This window comes from Bacillus rossius, chromosome 1 (genome assembly GCF_032445375.1).
Source record: "Bacillus rossius redtenbacheri isolate Brsri chromosome 1, Brsri_v3, whole genome shotgun sequence".
In the NCBI taxonomy this organism is placed as follows: domain Eukaryota; kingdom Metazoa; phylum Arthropoda; class Insecta; order Phasmatodea; family Bacillidae; genus Bacillus; species Bacillus rossius.
Window position 1 is genome coordinate 183,193,938 of NC_086330.1, and position 19,713 is coordinate 183,213,650.

At 44.4% G+C, this 19,713-nt stretch overlaps 1 protein-coding gene across 1 annotated transcript; it reads right to left on the minus strand.

The window, feature by feature from the left end:
* Positions 1 to 7,986: 7,986 nt before the first annotated feature.
* On the minus strand, positions 7,987 to 19,433 carry LOC134540748 (uncharacterized). The gene is made up of 3 exons (XM_063383686.1): positions 19,218 to 19,433; positions 14,535 to 14,858; positions 7,987 to 8,094 (listed from the first exon to the last, which is right to left on the minus strand). The coding sequence occupies exons 1-3, from the start codon at positions 19,431 to 19,433 to the stop codon at positions 7,987 to 7,989; spliced, it is 648 nt and encodes a 215-aa protein (XP_063239756.1).
* Between the last annotated feature and the right edge of the window lie 280 nt (positions 19,434 to 19,713).

Sequence of the window (19,713 nt, forward strand, 5' to 3'; positions counted from 1 at the left end):
TTATGCTGTCAGGTGTTAATGCACCGATGTCTGGTAGAGAACTGTTCTTATTCACTGCAATACGATTTCTTTTATTACTGTTTGGTGTTACGAACTTTATGCACATCGCTTGAAGTGCAGACATAATGTAATGTCTTCGTCTTGAAAATTCCCCAATGGTTCTCGCTGGTCAACGATTCTGACGACGACTTCGTGTCCGCCCTTCACGACGACTGGAACGTAAATGATACTTTGCGGTACTTCGACCAGTTTATATCCTGGCGGGACCATCGGCGAAAACTTGTGCAGCATGTTCCTTAGTCTTCCGTTGAGATATATTCCATCGTACCTATGGTGCCAGGTTTCGTAAAGTCGACATTTTCACGGCAGGGTTAGAATGCATTTTTGAGTGTTTGGATTTCCTCGCAGTTAAAAGTCTACACCCTGTGGTAACATATCCCTGATGTAATTTGCAATGTCATCAATTTCGTAAGAGCCAACAGGTAACTGTATTTCATGAGCGGTCCCATCGCTTTTCAGGAAGCAGATCTTGCAGTTTTCCTCGTCGATATTAGGTATGGCATTACATGTTTGAAAATCTACGGGTCCGATACACAATTCTCCGTCTAAATCCAGAGGCGGGAAATGAACCGCCCGCAGCTCAGATGCGTGACCTGTCAAGGTTAGTGTTATCGACATGACTAATAAATTATCATCACTGCACAACCTTTAAGTAGCAATTTTTATTTGTCAGCTAATTTTTGTTTGTTAAAAAGCGAAGACACAAGTGACCGCAGTTTGTTTGATTAGGCCTCTGTTCCGTTTCGTAATTGTAGAACAATGTAGTGGACCGGTCCAAGTACTGTCGCAGTTCTGGCAGAGGCCGTAAATTTCCTAAACTATTGTAGTACTCGGCCATTTTTTCAGACTTTATGTACACCACCCAGTGCGTGCCTCGACTTGTTGACGTGTTTAAATTAATGATGGCACGTTCATGCATATTTGGCTTGCTGCGCAAAGTGTCTCGCATAAACACGCCTCGGAAATTTGGAATTTTCAGTTTTCGAGCGTACCAGATCAAATCTATATTGGTGAGCGGATGTTTCGGCAAAGAACTTAGGATTTTTTCATTCGTTTCTTTTTCATTACTCGACCTGATTTATGAGGTTGCAAGTAGAGTCCTGCACCGTTTTTTACCGATGGCAATGGCTTCCATGTTGGCATTGTGTCGCTGTGCTTCTTTTAACTGCTTGCGTTCATTCTTCAAAGTGTTGACTGCCCGCACTATACCGCTCGTTGCACCGATGAGGCCGCCGAGAGCACCCAATGCAGGCAAAAGCAAAGGAAGAAATCCTCCTATAATCTTCTTGTCGAGAGTCTGGAATTTTTGCTTGGCTTTTAGCACGCCTGCACCAGTCTTGCTTTTGGTCATGCGCGAGTTAGTTTTTGACTTAATGGAGCTGGCTTGACGAGCACCTAGTCCTAATTTCGTCTTTGCCTTCATGATTTTGGAAACGCCCCAGGCCGCGATTTTCTCTCCTAGTCCCGCGTTCGACGATTTACTTATATCTTCGGCTTCCTGTGCCCATATCTCGTCGGCCCGGTGTCTGGATTCCAGATCCTTACTGAGCGAGTAGGCGATATCGTGCTGCTTGCACTTTTCGTCCAGAGAATTAATGCTCACGTCACCGCGAGCTAACCTTTTCGCTAGTTTAGTGCCGGGGCCGCAGAATCTGTAGCCGGGAATGTGTAGCTCGAATGGCAGATTGTTTATCAGGGAGTTCACGAGTCCTGCACCGATGTGTTTTTTGTTCTTACCTCTTCGAGTCATTACGCACAACTGACCAGAAAGAATAAATGTGTTTGATTTTATACAATTTCGTCAGTACAATGCAAGTCGTCAAGCAAGAAGTGTGTTTGCCCGTGCGCATTACGCAAGACGATGTACTTAGTGCGCGTGAATCACGACACGGCTTACTGTTGCATTCTGCCGTACGATACATAAAGGCGGGTCCGTCCAACTGCGGCAAAATGTGCGTTCTGCTGAGTTTACTAGAGGAGCCAAACTGTATTCGGTTCGAAAACGTTTACTTGTACTCCAAGTAGTTGCAACAGCCAAGGTACCAGCGCCTAGCTCTGGTTCTACAATCGGTGGATGGTCTGGAGTATTTTCCATTTAATGATAACACCGATGTGGTACCTCCAAGCGAAACAAAAACCAATACCGTGTTTGTTTTCGACGATGTAATGTGCGAGAAGCAAGGCATAATACAAGAGTACTTTTCCATGGGCAGGCACTCCAAGGTAGACTGCGTGTACCTGTGTCAGACGTACAGTCGTATTCCAAAACATCTCGTACGGACAACGCGAATGTCTAAGTACTTTTTCGCATGGACGAACTTAATTTACATCACGCTTATGATGATCACGTAAACACCGACATGACGTTACAGGAATTCAAAGACATGTGCTCCTTGTGCTGGAAACACGAGCACGGATTTCTAGTCATCGTAAAGGACTGGCCACTATATAAGGGCAGGTACAGACGAGGTTTCGATCAGTTTATCGTCAAACATGAGTCATAGCATTTCCAAATTTGGACGCAACAGTCGAGACTTATGTACTGCTCTCAAGTCTCATGACGACGTTATCCGCAAATACATTTCGCTACTGGCTCAAAAAGTAGAAAGTAAGAAAAACGAATTACTAGATTATCTCGTTGCCATCGACCAGCGTGTGGAAGGCTCGGATTCTCGCATTCGCGACATGTTCGAAGTATCGAATGCACAAAGACGTGACGATTTGAGGACTTTTCAAAGTAGTCTGAAAGCATCACTATCTCACTTGTCAACAAATTCAGATTTAGCCAAACACAAGAAAGAAGTTTCTGCGAACGAATAAAAAAGTATAAAAGGAGGTCTTGCAATACGTTTAAATCCAGTACAATGTCGGACCTGTCCAGTAACCTTCATCGAGCTATACAGTCTGTTCGTGAAAAATATCTACTTGCTAGACGAACCAGACTTGCACGTGAGATGGCAAATGAGGAGGTAATTAAACCAATCACTAGTCGTCTCGACGGACTCAAAAACAAGGAAGAACCAGCCATCATTGTGAAGACAGAAGTTGAAGATGAAATGCCAACTGTAAAGAAGAGAAAGTATGAACCAGTTCGATAAGAAGAGGACTTCAGAAGTACAGAGTCAATGCACAAGAAAAAAATACCGAAAAAGGGACATCAAGTTAATGCAATGGTCCGACCATACCTGATATCGTTTACGAGCCGGAATAATGACACGACCTACAGAGTGTACAGAAAACATAATTAGTGGTTTCTCGGTGCTAAAGAAATAGACTTTCTACCAGGAAATATCGTGCACGTAGAAGCGTTCAAAACGCGCAGGACTCCGGGTCTGTACGAATTGCTGTTTCGCAGGGAGCCTAAATGATATTCTCACAAAGACTTACAAGAGTACAATAAACTGCTTGAGCTAACCAATGCACATTTTCGCGATAACGATCCAGATAGTGGTGTATATAAAGACGAAGATCACGAAAAAATCGACATTCTCGCTAATCTCTTCAGTGAACTAACAATACATGGCGAAGGTTTAAAAAAGCTAGAAAGTGGTCAGATATTTGACTATGTATATTGGGACGACCCCAATGAATTATTTGATCGCCTTAGAATTCTAGATGCTTCGCTTAGTGTAGGAAACTATTCGCACATCAACGAAATAGTCTCCATACTTGAAGAACTGAGGGAAGCCGGCTACATAAAATGAGTCGAACCGGAATCGCTCGCGAACTTCATGCTCCTGCTAGACGAAAATACCTTCGTCGTAAAGTCGTAGTTCGTGGAATTGATGATTTATTCCAGGCGGACCTTGTTGAGATGATACCATATTCCTGATTGAATAAAGGTTTCAAGTACATGTTGACAGTCATCGATGTTTATAGCAAGTTCGCATGGGCTAGACCTGTCAAATCAAAGACTGCAACTGAAGTAGCCAAGGCCATGAACAATATTTTGCATGATGGACGTGTACCATCGCCCCTGCAATCAGACCTCGGGAAACAATTCTACAATGCAACCTTCAAGGCTTTGATGAAGAAGTATGGCATCAAACACTATTCTACATTTAGTAACGTCAAAGCCTCCATTGTCAAAAGGTTTAACAGAACTTTGCGTTCCAAAATGTGGCGGCAGTTCACGGCTAACGGAAATTACAAGTGGCTTGACATCTTGCCGAAACTAATAAGCGAGTATAATTCCACGGTGCATTCTACTACGAAAAAGAAGCCAAATGACGTAACAGACAATCGCCTACTTCAAACAGTGTTTTCCAACACGAAGAAGAACGATCCACGAAAGCATAAAGCTAACGTCGGTGACATTGTGCGAATTTCCAAGCAGAAAGGTATCTTCTAGAAAGGTTTCAATGCGAACTGGAGTCCTGAACTTTTCCGTGTGAAACATGTTCGTGAATCAGAGCCTAGGACCTACTACCTCGATGATTTGGAACACAAATCTATCCATGGCGGCTTCTATGCCGAAAAGATTCAGCCTACATCGTTTCCCGATACGTTCTTGGTGGAGAAGATTATAAAACGAAGAAAAGGACGGTCCTACATCAAGTGGTGGGGCTTTCCCCCTCGCATTAATTCATGGGTGGCAGATGCAGACATCGAGAAATCCACAAAACTTTAGTAATTTGACTGTGTATTTTTTTGTACTTGTAGTAGTGTTGTATTTATGTAATAAAAGTTTTTTTATAAGAACTTGCAGTGTTTTTATTTTTCTAAAACCTGCCACTTTAGTGATACTTTTTAAAATTAAAGTTGTTTTGTATCGGCCAGGAATCGAACCAAGGACCTTAGTCGATCTAATCAATCAGTATATAGATAACAAATTTATTTAATGAATTTGGTACATGGTTTATTGAAATTATTATTTTTTACATAAAATTAAACATTATTGCATCGATCAGGTATGAAACCAAGAACAGGAATCGATCGAATCAATATGTAAATTAATTAGTGATTTATTTAATGAATATTGGAACTTTTCCCGAATTTCTAGCTAAATAATTACGGATTTTCAAGATGGAGGCCAAATGACAAGATGGCGGGTGTCACAGTAATAAATGATTACTGCACTCTAGCGTGTAAGACTTAAACTAACATGACATCAGCGCACTCTAGCAGACGATACAATGATGATGGCTTCCAGCAACGAAGACAAGATGGCGGACATGACACCATGTTACCTGACGATATATATACAATGAACAAAGTGGTTGGGGTCAGTCTGCCTGCATCCACTATTGAGGAAGGAGCCTGTCACCATTTTTAATTTTTTTTGCCCTCGTCGGTTTCGAACCGAGGACTACGAGCTCCGTGTCGTTAATAATTGTTTTTTTAAATATTTTTTATTAAATTTTTATTAAGTTAATTTTTTTATAAATTTTAAAATTTTTTTGGTTAAAATCGGATAATAAATAAAGATTTTAAAGATGGCGACCATAACGGAAATTGCAACGGTGACGTCATCATCCAATATGGCAGTCATAATCCTAGATGACGTCAGAGGCTTAACGGCGGCTAGCTCTTAGGAGTTTTAAGCCTCTTTTAGGAATTTGGGTTCTTTCTAGGGCAAAACGACTTTTGAGGATTTTCGAAATCCTAATTTTTGGATTGTGGAATTTTTTGAGAATTTTTGGCGGAATTCTTTTCCTAAGAAATGTAAATTTTGGCGAATTTTGAGGAATTTCAGGAAATTTTTGCCCAATTTTGGCAAGTTTTGAGGGTCAAAGGTCAATGTCCTACTTGTCCCATTATGCTGTGTCCCATTACACTAATCCAAGATGGCCGCCGTGACGTCACAAATCCAAATGGCTGACTAGCACCAAGCACCACACCCAGAACCCAGTCCTATTAGCCCCATTTGTATACTACTGATTGTTGCTTTCCCCCCTTCTTCCCAACACTCCCCGCGTGGCGGCCTTCCTTTGACACGTAACTGACACCGGACAGCTGGGAGTTGCGCGATCCGCCGACAAGTGTTTTCGAGAGATTTCTGCCGTCGGGACGGCTCGCGATGACGCGACAGGCCCCGGCCGCTCTCGTGAGTTCTGGAATTTCGTTGGGGCCTATGTATAGGTCCGAGGATGTCAGGAGTGAGTCAGTCAGTGAGTTCGGAGAGTTCAGTCGGGAGTTCCCCCGCGGCGGAGTTTCCGGGCGATAGTGCCACGGTTGCGGCAGAGTGGCGAAGTCCTTGGACGAAGGTTCCAGGGCAGGGAGTGAGAGAGTTCAGTGGAGTCTGGAGTTTTCCCGCGGCGGAGTTTCCGGGCGATAGAGTCGCGGGCGCGGTGGTGCCCCGAGTGAAGTTGCGAGCGAGGAGTTGAGCGGATCCTCGGCGAAGGCAAGTGTCGGCAGGGGCGGAGTGTGGCGACAGAGTCCCGCGGCGGAGACCCACGTGGGGTGCTGCGGCGAGAGTGGCGCCAGAGGTGCAGACCAGCGAGGTGTGTGGAACGAGTGACTGGGTAATTGACATTTCTTTAAGTGTAATTAATTATTTGCCATTTTAGAAGATTTTTGTGACATAAGTAGTGGCAATAAATAAAACTGTGTAGTGTAATAAAATCTTCAATTGGGCTATCCTTTACGAACCCGCGGTAAATCGTAACAATATTTATTTGTAATAGACCCCTCGTTTTATCGGGTCCAATACGGCCGGACACTCACCTCAACACTCGTTGAGTCGTCTTGTCCCGGGCGTGGGTCGCCGAGTCGCCACTGTAGGTTGCTTACCGGCCATCCAGCACTCTAATTACCTTACGACGCCGTGGATGGACTTCGTGGTTGCGCTGTTGTTCCGAAACCAGGAGTTCCCTTTACGACTGAGAAGAGAGTTGCGAAAGACAGGCCACGAATCCCCTGAGCTGGGCTGTCATGCTGTTTGCACCTGGTACAATGACTCGAGTGCCATGTTACTTTCAAAGTGCATTCCTATATGATGTGCCTATCAATACTGGTGTACTCTGGTATAAATCGGTAGCGGTCCCGCACTGCCCTTGGTTTTCCTGCCTTGTCTGTCCACACAGTCATCTACATGCACTTGCCCGCATCGTTTTCCTCTATTATTGTCCGACTCTGTCTCGGTCACGCGAATACAAAGTGCCCTTCCTAAAAAATTTTCCTACGAGTCTCTTGGTTGCCACACAAGCGAAACTCTACTCGTTTTTGAATACCTTGGCACTTAGTCGCTGACAATCTGGTTACGCTCAGGCATTGATCCTTGAGAATTGGGTTACCTCCGATTGATGGCATAAAATGGCTAAGTCCAGCTGACCTTCGCTGAGGCTAAGTCCCATGCCAGAGTTCGATGTTCGTTCGGGCCGAGTGACGGTCGTCTAGGTGGTCCAGGCAGGGCGGGGCAGGTCTTCTTGCAGCAGTGCAGTGCTTCCGCTGGTCGGCTGGTGGTTTGCCGGTAGTTTGCACCTTAAGCACCGCGATCGGGGCTTATATAAACCTCGAGTCACCTTCCCCTATGTTCTCCAACCATCCAGAACCTGTTCGGCCTCGTCACTTGACCTGATGACTGAGCAGAACGAGTGGACCTTTTAGTTCCAGAAGGTAAAACAATGATTTCGTCCAGGCATTAGTTTCTCTGTTTTTGTTTTACTTTTGGTTATTTGTCATAGTATAGAGGAACATCATTTGATTTAATTAACAGTAAGGATATACAACATGGAATTGATATTACATTAATAAAATAATGGGTAAAAGAATGCGCCGGCCCTTATTAGGTAATTAACATAAGTAGCTTAACCATTTTTACTTAAAGATTGTGACAAATAACTTGTTGAATTATCTTAGTGAGGTTCTTGATTTCAGCTCAAAGAAATGTCGTGGCTGGATGCCAGTCCAAAAAAGGTTTTAAGAAAAAATTGCAATGCTGGCGTTTCGGGGATTGTTGGATGAAGTGGGACCTGTGACGAGACGTCAGAGGCCCTGGGCCATTCGCCCCGTGTAGACGTATCTGGTCCTTGGCAAAGTACCCGGGTCCGGTGTTCGGTGCCTGGCACTTGTACTCTGGCACTTGAACCCTGTCTGTGAACAGAGCCAAACACATATGTTTAGGACTGAATCACAGACAGTTGGTGGAAATGGCAGAAAATGCCTTCTAGTTACGATGACGGGTGGGGGAGGGGTTGTGCTAAAAATTCAACAGACAGGGTGATGTCTTTCAGGGTCTGCCCGATGATTGACCAGGCGAGCGCGACGCAGATGATCCATGATTCTCAAAAAAAAAAAAAATCTACGATGACTTCTACATGACTACTTTAGCTAGATTTACGTGGAATGACTATCGCCTAAACACTACTATGTTGGGAAACATCCCTTGTATAATCTGATCACATCTTGAGAGAAACAACAAGGCGAGGCGTCCCGATTATGTTTCGTTCTGTGCAGACAGTCCTGAATCGCGGCGCGCAGTGCAGTAAGTAAGGGACGGCCGAGACTCATAATTAAAACCGTAGTTAACGAAGGAAAGGTGGGGAGGCTTTTGAACCGAAAGGTTCCGAACATTACCGAGGTGTTTGTAGAGGAAGGTAGACTTCGATATCTCGAAGTTGGTGGTACTGTCCGATGTCAGTGCGACCTACTGAGGTGTGGCTGAACTGAGTAGAGATCGACTCGCGCGGGTCAGCTGGTAGCAGCATTTAGCTTATGGAGCTGACGGAGCAAGAGCTCTGGTGGCCTGGGAAGAAACTACAGTACTGGTTACTGCATAAGACGCCAGAGGGCAGGCGAACCGCGGGCGTTCAAACTCCCAAGGGAAGTGATTCGTAAAACTACCGCTAGATGGCATAAGTATGTACTTCATGTACTACTGTCGTGGCCTTGGGGAGAGGCCGACCCTCGCTGGGGTTAGTGGCCGGTCAAAGACCCGGGGCGGTGTTCCCAGGAAACCTGGAGAGTGGGAAGTTTTTAAAACTGCGATGTCAGTGGGAAATGTGGTCTACAGGACCCATAGGCGTGACTATACTTTGGCGAAGATGATTCGCTATCATGCCATGGAGTGCTCGCATCAGGCGAGGTCTAAGAACTAGCCGGTCATGACAGTTCGCAGGCCCTAGCAGTTCTCGTCATGAATCAGGGACGAATTTCAGGAGACGGCTGTGTGCCAAGACGGTAAAAATAGGATTTCCCTGCTTGGTCATTGAATGGTAGACAAAATCAGATCTAGGACTGGGAAGACTTGGGGAGACAAGTCTGTCAAAGGTTAAATGGGAGTATACAGGAGGTGGAACAAGTTTAAGTTCTTGTAGCAGAGGAAATATTGGAGACATAATTTAAGTTAATAAAAATTCCAAATTAAAAACTGTGCCAATAATACTAGTTGGCGGCACAAAGCTCGTGGTCACTCCTACTTCACTCACGGCGGGCGGAAGGGAGGGAGATCATGTGATCAGTCATGTGACCGCTCCTCAGTCACGTGGTTACCCCCTTCACTACGCGCCTCTGGGTGGGGCGCGCGCGCACTGGGTACAAGGAGTGCCTGTTGGGTTGTACACCTGCTACACAGGGATTCAGCGCGAGTGACAGTCACTGTAGGTGAAATTGTATTTTCAGATGGAACCAGTTCGTTGGGGTACGCTTAGATACCACAACATGTAAAAATAATGTTTAAATACTTTAATGTGGTAAAAATTCCACATTACAAGTAAGGTCACAGTATAAATAAGTACTCATATAGTTGACTGTATTTGAAGAAATACCTTAAACATATAAAAATCACTTACACTTTAATTTTAAAGCATACTTTTTGCTGGGATAAACATCGTTTAACTAGTATAATTCATGCTGGAAAATTAAAGTAATTTATATCACATTAATATGCTATGAGAAACTAGGATAAAGGGACCCTAGTGAGCTACACTACGACTAAGCGTAAAAAATTTTTTATGTTGGAATATTTGTATTAATATTTATACTTAGATAATATTAAATAATAATTAAATGGTTGGCAATATTGTATCAAAATATAGTTAAATAACAATCATACTTAATTTAATTAAAGCTCAACACATTTCCTAGGCTGTGTTGCAAGATAGTTGGCAGTAAGAAGTGTTCCCTCAGTGAACGATGGAAACTGGCGAAAACAAACATATTGATTGAATTCCGTCAAATTAACCATTTCTCTCGCACCTTATTTTTACACAGTCGGTAATTGGAAATGTCGTGTGAAGGAACAACAAGCGGGCTCACTACATCGTGACCAATCAAGTTCCCCATCGAACAAACGAAATGACATAAAAGAGTGTTTCAGCAGAAACCATTAGTGGTGCGCGCCACGTAAAATAGCGACGCCTTTTCCCCGCTGCACAGGGTAATGACACCTCGTTTGGCAAACAGGCACTCGTGGGCGCTGCGAACTGGCCCTTGCCACGCGCGCGATCCTAGGGAATGTAGAGGGATTGTAGGGGGGAGGTGCCTCCAGAAACAGGCAGTGAAATATCGAGTTACAGGCGATCACGCGTGTTTTAAGAGCGCCTGTATACGGGTATGTTTCATTTCGCGCGTTTCGCGTTGCACAAATGACACCGGTGCCTTGTTAGCATTCCCAATCCCCGTTATTTAATCACCGTTCTTTAATGCCCGTTCTTATTGCACTGGGGAATTCTGATTTAATACAGTTTCTTGGACATACGCCATTGCACTTTTGCACTGTTTTTCATGAGAAAAATTCATAAATGCAAAATAAGACATGAAAATTAAAACATAAACCCACGGAAAAAAAGCCTTAATCAGCTGATAGCAAAAAAAACACAACTATGAACCTAAACAGGTATTATGGACAACACAATGACGACAGCACAACAGACGAACACAGTAGGTTTCCTATGACAAAAATGTTGTTAAGTTTCTGAACTGGAATCTGTTTCCGTTATCAGGCACAAGCAGATCGCCCCCTCCCCCCTCATCGTACGGGTGCGCACAGAAATGGAATCGGCAAATCACCTTCTTACCTGGGAGGTAAGTAGACATTTTTCCACCTGGGGCAAGAACTAATCTTGTTGGAAACCCCCCCCCCCCCCCCCCCCAAAATAATTTTTTTTCCAAACCAACCAACCAAAACAATTCTTTCCAGACAAAACGTCTTGTCACCACCACATACAAAAAAAAATATATCTTTTCGTAGGCACACCATCGAATTAGTTAAAAGTTTTTGTAAATCTTATAATTTATCCAAAAATTGCGTCTGAGACAATTTTTGATTAGACGAACCATTGCTGCAATGGGCGTAATATTACAGGGGTTGAAAGACAAATAATTCTTAACTATCTCAATATGCAACCTATAAATTTATTTTAATTTATTGAAAAACCTTGAATTATTACCTACAACTTTTGTCCCAAGTAATATTTTATACAACCTACCATGATTTAAAGGGTGGAATAAAAAAGGGTTGAATGACAAACAATTCATAACTCCCTTAGTAGGCACACTATAAAATCCATTTTAATTGTTTGTAAATCTTATCATTTTTCTAAAACCTGCAAGGGGTTAAAAAAACCTGTGGTTGGAAAAATAATAAAATTAAAACTTCCCTACCATGTACACTATCGATTCCATTTTTTATTTTATTTAAATTTTGAAATATTGTTTATAACTTTTGTTAAAATAGATTTTTAACTATTACGCGATTACGTGTTTTGAAAGTAAAAAAGAATAATATTATTTTTTAAATTGATATAATATCAAATCGGTTATAATTTATTGTATGAATCCTAAACTTTATCCTAAATTTGGCTGAAACAATTTTTATGAAAGGATTTATTACAGTTAAAACAGGGGACGAAATTTAAAAAAAAAAAAAATGCTTCCTTAGTATCAAATTCTTCGAATTTATTTTAAATCATTTCTAATAAAAAGCATTTGGTTCAAAGCAAATTTTATACGACCATTTTATTAGTGCACGGGAAGAAAAATAATATTTGAAAGAAAAAATAGTTAAATAATTACCTTAGTAGGCATATAATATTGTTACAATTTACCGCGGTTTCGTAAAGGATAGCCCAATTAAAGATTTTTATCACACACAGTTTTATTTATTGCCACTATTTACATTACAAGCTAATAATCTAAAAATTCCAATTAATAAATTGTACCTAAAGAAAATGTTGCTTCCTCCAGTCACTCGTTTCTCACAATACACACGCCTCGCTGGGCCGCACCTCTGGCGCAACTCTCGCCGCAGCACCCCTCGTGGTCCTCCGTCGCAGAACTCCGTCGCTGCACTCCGCCGCTGCTGTCGCACTTCACCTTCGCCGGGATCCCACTCGACGCCTTGCTCGGAACTTCGCTCGGAACTCCGCCGCGCCCGCGACACTATCGCCCGGAACTGAACTCTTCTCCCTGGAACCTTCGTCCAGGGACTTCGCCACTCTATCGCCCGGAAACTCTGCCGCGGGAAAACTCCCGACTTCGCTTTGAACTCCACTGACTCTCGATCGGCGTCCTCGGGCATATATATAGGCCCCGGCGAAATTCCAGAACTCACGAGAGCGGCCGGGGCCCGTCGTGTCACTCCGAGCCATCCCGACGGCAGAAATCTCTTGAAAAAACGTGTCGGCGGCTCGCGCAACACAACAGCTGGCAGGTTTCGGATGTCAAACTAACAGTGCCACGCGGGAGGAGCGGAGGGCTGGAGGGAGATAAAGCGGCGACCCAGGTGCGCATGGCACATCTCATGTTACGGCGTGCAGCTGCGCGTGACGCGGTCTGGCTAACGTTCGAAACATTGCCCCCTCCTTAAACCTGTTCGTCCCGAACAGGTAACGCATCCCTTCCTGCTTATTCCCTCAAGCGGTCCAAATGTACCACTATCGTACGTCCCCTCTTTCCTCTCTGGATCCTGTAAACCACATCATTTAGGTGCTTCAAGACCTCATAGGGGCCTTCCTATGATGCTTGAAGTTTAGGGCACCTTCCCTTTCTTCGTTGCGGGTTATACAACCACACTAAATCAACATTCTGGAATCCGGATGAATTGGCTTTCAGGTAATACCTAGTCTTCATTCGATTCGTCGCTAATCTATGATTCCTGCGGGCCTCATCGTGTACAAGTGACATTCGCTCCTCATGATGATTTACATATTCAGTGGTGCTGGTCGGCTCCTTGCGCGGACGACCAAACTTGACATCACAGGGTGCCTCAACTCCTGTCCAAACACAATATTCCCAGGGGTCTGCCCAGTGGAGTCATGGATGGAAGATCTATATGCCATTAGGAACAACTTGATTTGTTGATCCCAATCCTGTTGATGCTCGGCCACAACTTTGGCAAGGTGTTCCTCCAGAGTTCTATTGAACCTCTCCACCATGCCATCGGACTGAGAATGTAGGGCTGTTGTCCTGGTTTTATTTATTCCCAGTAACCCACACACCTCCTGAAATATTGTCGACTCGAAATTGCGGCCTTGGTCTGAGTGGCGCTCCATTGGTACCCCAAATCTGCAAATTAAGTTGTTGACTATTGCATCTGCAAAAGTGGAGGCTTCTTGATTAGGAAGTACATAAGCCTCTGGCTACTTGCTGAAGTAATCCATTGCTACCAGAATATACCGGTTACTATCTTTAGTCTTGGGAAATGGTCCAGCGACGTCGATGGATATCCTCTCAAAGGGGGCCCCTACATTAAATGCCCTCATTTTCCCATGACTTCGGTGTTGTGGCCCCTTTTTAGCCGAGCATGCTTCGCATTGTATACACCAAGCCTCCACATCCTGGCGACACCTCAAAAAATAAAAGTGTTGACGGGTCTTGGCTAGAGTTTTGTTCACCCCTAGATGACCACCAGAGGTACCATCATGTATTTCCTTCAACACCTCTGCCACTAGACTCTTTGGAAGGAGTAGTTGCATGGTAAATACTTTTCCATTCGGACTCTCCCATGCCCTTATTAGTAGCCCATCCACAATTCTCAAGTAATCCCACTGTGCCCAGAAAGCTTTCACCACCCTTCGGTCACTGGAGATTTCATGCCATTTTGGACGTCCAGCACCACTCTCTAACCAGCTTATAAAAGGTGCCAGATCAGGATCTTGCTGTTGCGCTGCCTTCAAGCTGGCACTATCCCATTTTTATTCCCTGTTAATTATCGTTGTTCGCCGAATATCTTCGATCCCCTCATTTTTCTCTGCCCTGTAACAATGGTTACAGTCTACCTTGCATGGCCTTCGGGAGAGGGCATCAGCATTGCTGTGAATTCGGCCTTTCCTGTGTTCTATCCGACAATCATATTGCTGTATCTGTTCAATCCATCTAGCAAGTTGTCCCTCTGGATTCTTGAACTGTAGTAGACACTTAAGTGCGGCATGGTCAGTGCGTAAAAGAAATTTTCTCTCATATAAATATTTGTGGAAATGTTGCAAAGACTTTACTACAGCCAAGAGTTCTCGTCTTGTGACACAATAGTTGCATTCAGGCTTAAACAAAACTTTGCTCTAGTATGCTATTAATCGTTCATGTCCACCCTGAACCTGGGACAGGACAGCGCCCAAACCATCTTCGCTCGCTTCTGTGTCGAGGATGTACTCTCTATGTAGATGGGGGTAGGCAAGTATGGGGCTAGAACACAGGGATTTCTTGAGGTCTTGAAATGCAGTCTTGCATGCTGAGGTCCAGATAAATTGTCTCTTGTCCTCGGTCAGCTGATGCAGTGGTTTTGCTATTGTCGAGAACCCGGGCACAAACCGTCTGTAGTAAGTACAGAGTCCCAGGAAACTTCTTACTTCGTGCTTGTTCTTAGGTTGAGGCCACTCCATAACAGAATGGATCTTCTCAGGATCTGTTCGCACTCCATCCTGCGATACGATATGCCCAAGGAATGTTACCTTATGCTGGAACAAGACGCACTTCTTAGGACTTAACTTAAGTTGGGCATCGCGAAGCCTGTCGAATACATCCTGGAGATTTTGCAAATGTTCCTTCACTTTATTACCTACTACAATAATGTCGTCCAGATATACTAGGTATGTTTTCCAAGTCAAGCCATGCAGAACAAGCTCCATTAATCTCTCAAAAGTTGCAGGAGCATTACATAACCCGAATGGTTACACAGTGAACTGGAACAGATCACTACCTGTCGTAAAAGCAGTCTTCTCCTTATCCTCTGGATGTAGCTCCACTTGCCAGTAACCACTCTTCAGGTCCAATGTAGAGAACCATCTGGTGCCAGAGAGTGTATCAATTGTGTCATCGATACGTGGGAGGGGGTAGCTGTCCTTTTTGGTGATGTCATTCAGTTTCCGGTAGTCCACACAAAACCTCAGTTGGCCATCCTTCTTCGTCACTAAAACAACTGGGGAAACCCAAGGACTTGCTGATGGTTCTATTACACCACCTTCCATCATGCCCGCGATCAACTCTCAGCCTCTTCCTGTTTTTCTAGAGGCAGCCATCGTGGTGCCTGTAGGATCGGCTCTGCATCACCTGTGTTGATGCGATGATAGACTAGGCTTGTTCTCCCAAGGTCAGTATCCCCTTTGGAAAATACATCCTGGTTGTTTACTAGAAAAGCTGCTACTTCTTCCATTTCCCCATCTGTAAGATTTGTGCCTATTCAGTACCACTTTCAGGCACAAATGTACGAATTTAAATTTAATTTTTAATTTTTAAAGAAGAAAACCAAATAATAAATTTGTAATTTTTATTTTATTAAACTTTGTTTCCATTACTGTCCACTCCGACGTAATCTTGTGCAACCCAGTGCACCTGCGCTTGTTTGTAGGCTTCAAACAGATACTGTTTGCTGACGATTTGCGATCGCAGCATCCCGGCCGCGGTTCGCGTCACGCCTTCCCTATGTAACGGAACGACTTTCGCGTTAGCGAACGCTACCCCAACCCCACTGCTAGCAACTTTCATTTCTCGGAGGCAAGCATACGTAAGGGTTTTGCAAGCACGCCTCTGGACCAAGTTACAGCCAGCGGCGACGCCTCGAGACAGTCCACATGACGCCTTTCCCAGGCGACTTAGCAAATTTAAACCCCCCTTCCCTCATCACCCACCGGTGGCTTCACAGGAAGTACAACCCGGAGCATCGACCCCCAGTGAACCCAGGCGAGGACATTCCCACTTGTCAAACGGAGCCATCAGCGAAGTCTAGCGGCGGGAAAAATCCCTAACCTTGCTCTGAGCGCTGGTCGCGAGCGCGCCCACTGCACTCTAGAGGACGTTTCTGTGACCCTCCAGACAGGTTCTCGTCTTGGCCACCAGAGTGCAATACTCATCCCTCCCATAAGAGACAGCTTGTCACAATCGACCTTGGCAGCAGTCGCAGTGCGATTGCGATTTTAGTTCGCCTACGACTCGCGTGAGAGCGCAGCGAACAGGTTGCAGTCTGCTTCGCCCCTTCGGGCATCTCCGGACACCTTCGGGCAATCACCACCATCCCCTTCTTTGGCTGGGGGCAGTTGCTTACTTTAATTAGGCGCCCCGACGCCATTTCAAAAAGATTCGGCAGGCAGCACGCGGTAAGGGCGGATCTCTCTTCGCAGCCCGAGACAACGCGCTTATGAAAAGTCGTGAACCGCTTTCTCTAAAGCATGTAGTTGGTTATCGACAAGGAGATGTGCCTTAGCACTCAAATTTTAATTTTTTGCTGCCCGAAATAGTTTATTTTTTTAAATAGTTTTTTGTCTTTACTTATTATTCTTCATGGCGACAGCAATCTTCCGCGTCGCGCATCACCTGGCCATCTCCAGGGACCGACCTGATCTACTCCACCCCGCAGCTTAGGTAAGTTATTTCGTCGCCCCACACACACCTTTTCTTTTTCGGTTCTCGTGGGCTTAACTTCGCCCAACATCAGCCGCCTGTTAACCAACGTAATTTGATGGGAATACTGGTTGCAGGCGGGGATCAAGAACTAGGATGAGAGATTCCGCTCCAAATTCAACTCCCATGCAGTTCATGAGTTAGTTCACCGAAATTCATCGCCTCCTGCTATCGGAGAATTTCTCAAGAGTGCCAGCTTTCAACATATTTTTCCCTGAGTGGAAAAAACCATAAAATAATTTATAATTCTGAAGAACCAGTTTCAGGACACTTTTATTCATTTAACGAGTAAATGTAATTTTTGTTATAATTTGTCTTATGAAGAGCCTGCGTGCTCAATATTCAATGGCCTGTAAAGTTAAGAAACCAAATGACCTTAAATTCAGTCAAATATAACCATGGTTACTTATTATAATATCTCGCCCCGGGGCCTCCCATTTGGTTTATTGTTTAACAATATTTAATGTATTAAATATAGCAAATAAGGTCAACAATTTTCTTGGTATTTTGTTTCGGCTGTAATGCCATAGTTTATCTTCAGTGGAATAAGGTTTGTACAGTAGAAATAAGAGCAACAAAATCATTAAGTAAATGCCAATGTAAACCAAACCAGATCTTAGTATTTTCTTATCCTTTATCACGATCCACATTAACCTTACCAAGTTTTAAGGAGGTTAATCATAAATTTTGTTGTGCGTGCGCTGTGCCCCTATGGGTAATGTGTTTAGTACTGTTTCTGCCTGGCGCTTCCACGGCCAATCTATATTTGTTCTTTAGACGAAATTTCATATTGAGCGCAGCAGCACGTTACAGATTATTTTGGCATCGCCTTAGTAGTTGCTCCAGATTAGGGTTCAGTGTTTGCACATCATGTCTAACAGGTGAGGAAGACTCGCATTGGCCTACCCAAGAGACTGGTTCGCAGATAGCTATTGGGTCCCCTGGTTAAAAGACCTTTGTTCGAGAGTCGAGGTTGGACACCCTGACTGGTACAATTTTGCCGCATCTTGCAATGCTTCGAGCGACCAGGAGTGTCTTCAATCCTAACTTCATATCTGGCTCTATCAGGTAGCTAATGTTGCCCCTAGGGTCTCCCGTAATCCTAGCTGCTATTATCTTCTCATGATTTGCTGCAATTGAAACAGTTTCGCTAACTACCACTTGCATTACAGAAACTTCTAGTTGTTCGGGAGTAAACAAAGCCACCTCTTCATCTTTAATACGCAGTACCTGTCCTTCCATGTCAATAATGAATCCGTATCGATTCATGATTTCTACTCCTAATATTACCTCATCGGTGATATTATCAAAAAGAAAGGTCTGTGATAATGTCCAAGTTCCAATCCTTAACTCCAGATCCAACTGTCCATGCACAGGTGAGGTGTCACCGGTTGCTGTTTTGAGTCTGTATGGAATGGGTGTTCTCTTCAGGTTTTCTCTATTTACAATATCTGTGCGAAAAATAGATGCCGATGCTCCTGTGTCAAAAGTAAGTAAACACTGTCTGTCATTGATCCATCCATTGAGCAGCAAACTGTCATGGCCTCTACGAAATACGGATACAGGAAAAACCCTAGGGGCTACCGTTCCCTGTAGAGCTGGCATGCGCCTCCTCATACCAGCTATTGCTCGTTTCCCTGTTGTGTTGTCTTCCTGCGTGTCGGACAGTCCTACTTGATGTGTCCTAGTTAATTGCAGATGAAGCACCGCGGCCGTCCTCCTGCTCTTTTGATCTGGTTACCTGGAGTATCATTCAGCAGCTTCTTCAATGCCCTAAGAATATCTACTTCATTAGTGGTGTTTCTAGCATTTGCTGCATTGTAGGGCTTCAATCAAGCTCTCCTTGTCCTGATGCTTGTGTTTCTAGAGGCACTGCGTGCTGCATCGGTTTCCAGAGCATGAACCAAGGCCTCGCAGCTCTTCTTGTGTCGGGCCAAACGAACAGTTTGCTGAATCTCCGCATCTCTGAGCCCGTCTATAAAAGCCCTAGTGGCTAGCTGCTGGCGGAACCCTGTTGGTGCTTCTGGGTAGGCGAGGTGCACGAGTCGCTCGATGTCGGCTTCGAACTCTTGGAGGGTTTCCGAAGATCTCTGTTGACGTGTCTTCAGGGCTGTTCTGTACACCTCGCCCATGTGTCGGTCGCCATACCTTAACTCAAGGGCCTCTACTAATACCCCATATTCTTTCTGATCTGTAACTGGTATGGTCTGCAGCAGCTCTAGTGGAGATCCTCGCAGGGCCAAGACGAGTGCCGTAGCCTTTTCTTCATCGTCCCACCCATTTACTTCAGCAGCTGCCTCAAACTGTCGCCTGTAGACAGCCCATGACGATTGGCCAACAAAGGTGGGTGGCTTGAATTTTGGGTGACAGGTTGCGCCTTCCACCTTCACATCTCCAGAATAACTCCTCCTCTTCGTAGCCGACGCAGCTTCCTTGATCATCCGATGGCACTCTTCAGTTACAGCTCCTACTTGCTGCTCGGTGGTCCGCTTGAGCTGTTCTGTGGTGTGCTCGAGTTGGGCCAGCTGTTGCGCCACTAGTTCTTCTTGTTCTGCTACATGTTGCTCTTGTTCTTCAAGATGCTGCTCCAAACACTGCATTTTGCCCTCCAAATGGATGCTGGTTTCATCGATCTTCTTTTTAATTTCTTCTTGTGCAGCAACTATTTTGTTTCGCATCTCTTCTTGGTTTTTCTTGATGTCCTCTATCTCTGTCTTCATAGCATTCTTCATCTCCTCTTGACATTTATCAATTTTATTCTTCATCTCGTCCAACCTATTCTCTATTTTCTCCAAGCAGTTATCAATATTATTCTTTTTTCTTCCTGGCTGTTATCAATTTTATTCTTTATTTCTTCTTGGCCACTCTTCATCTCGTCCA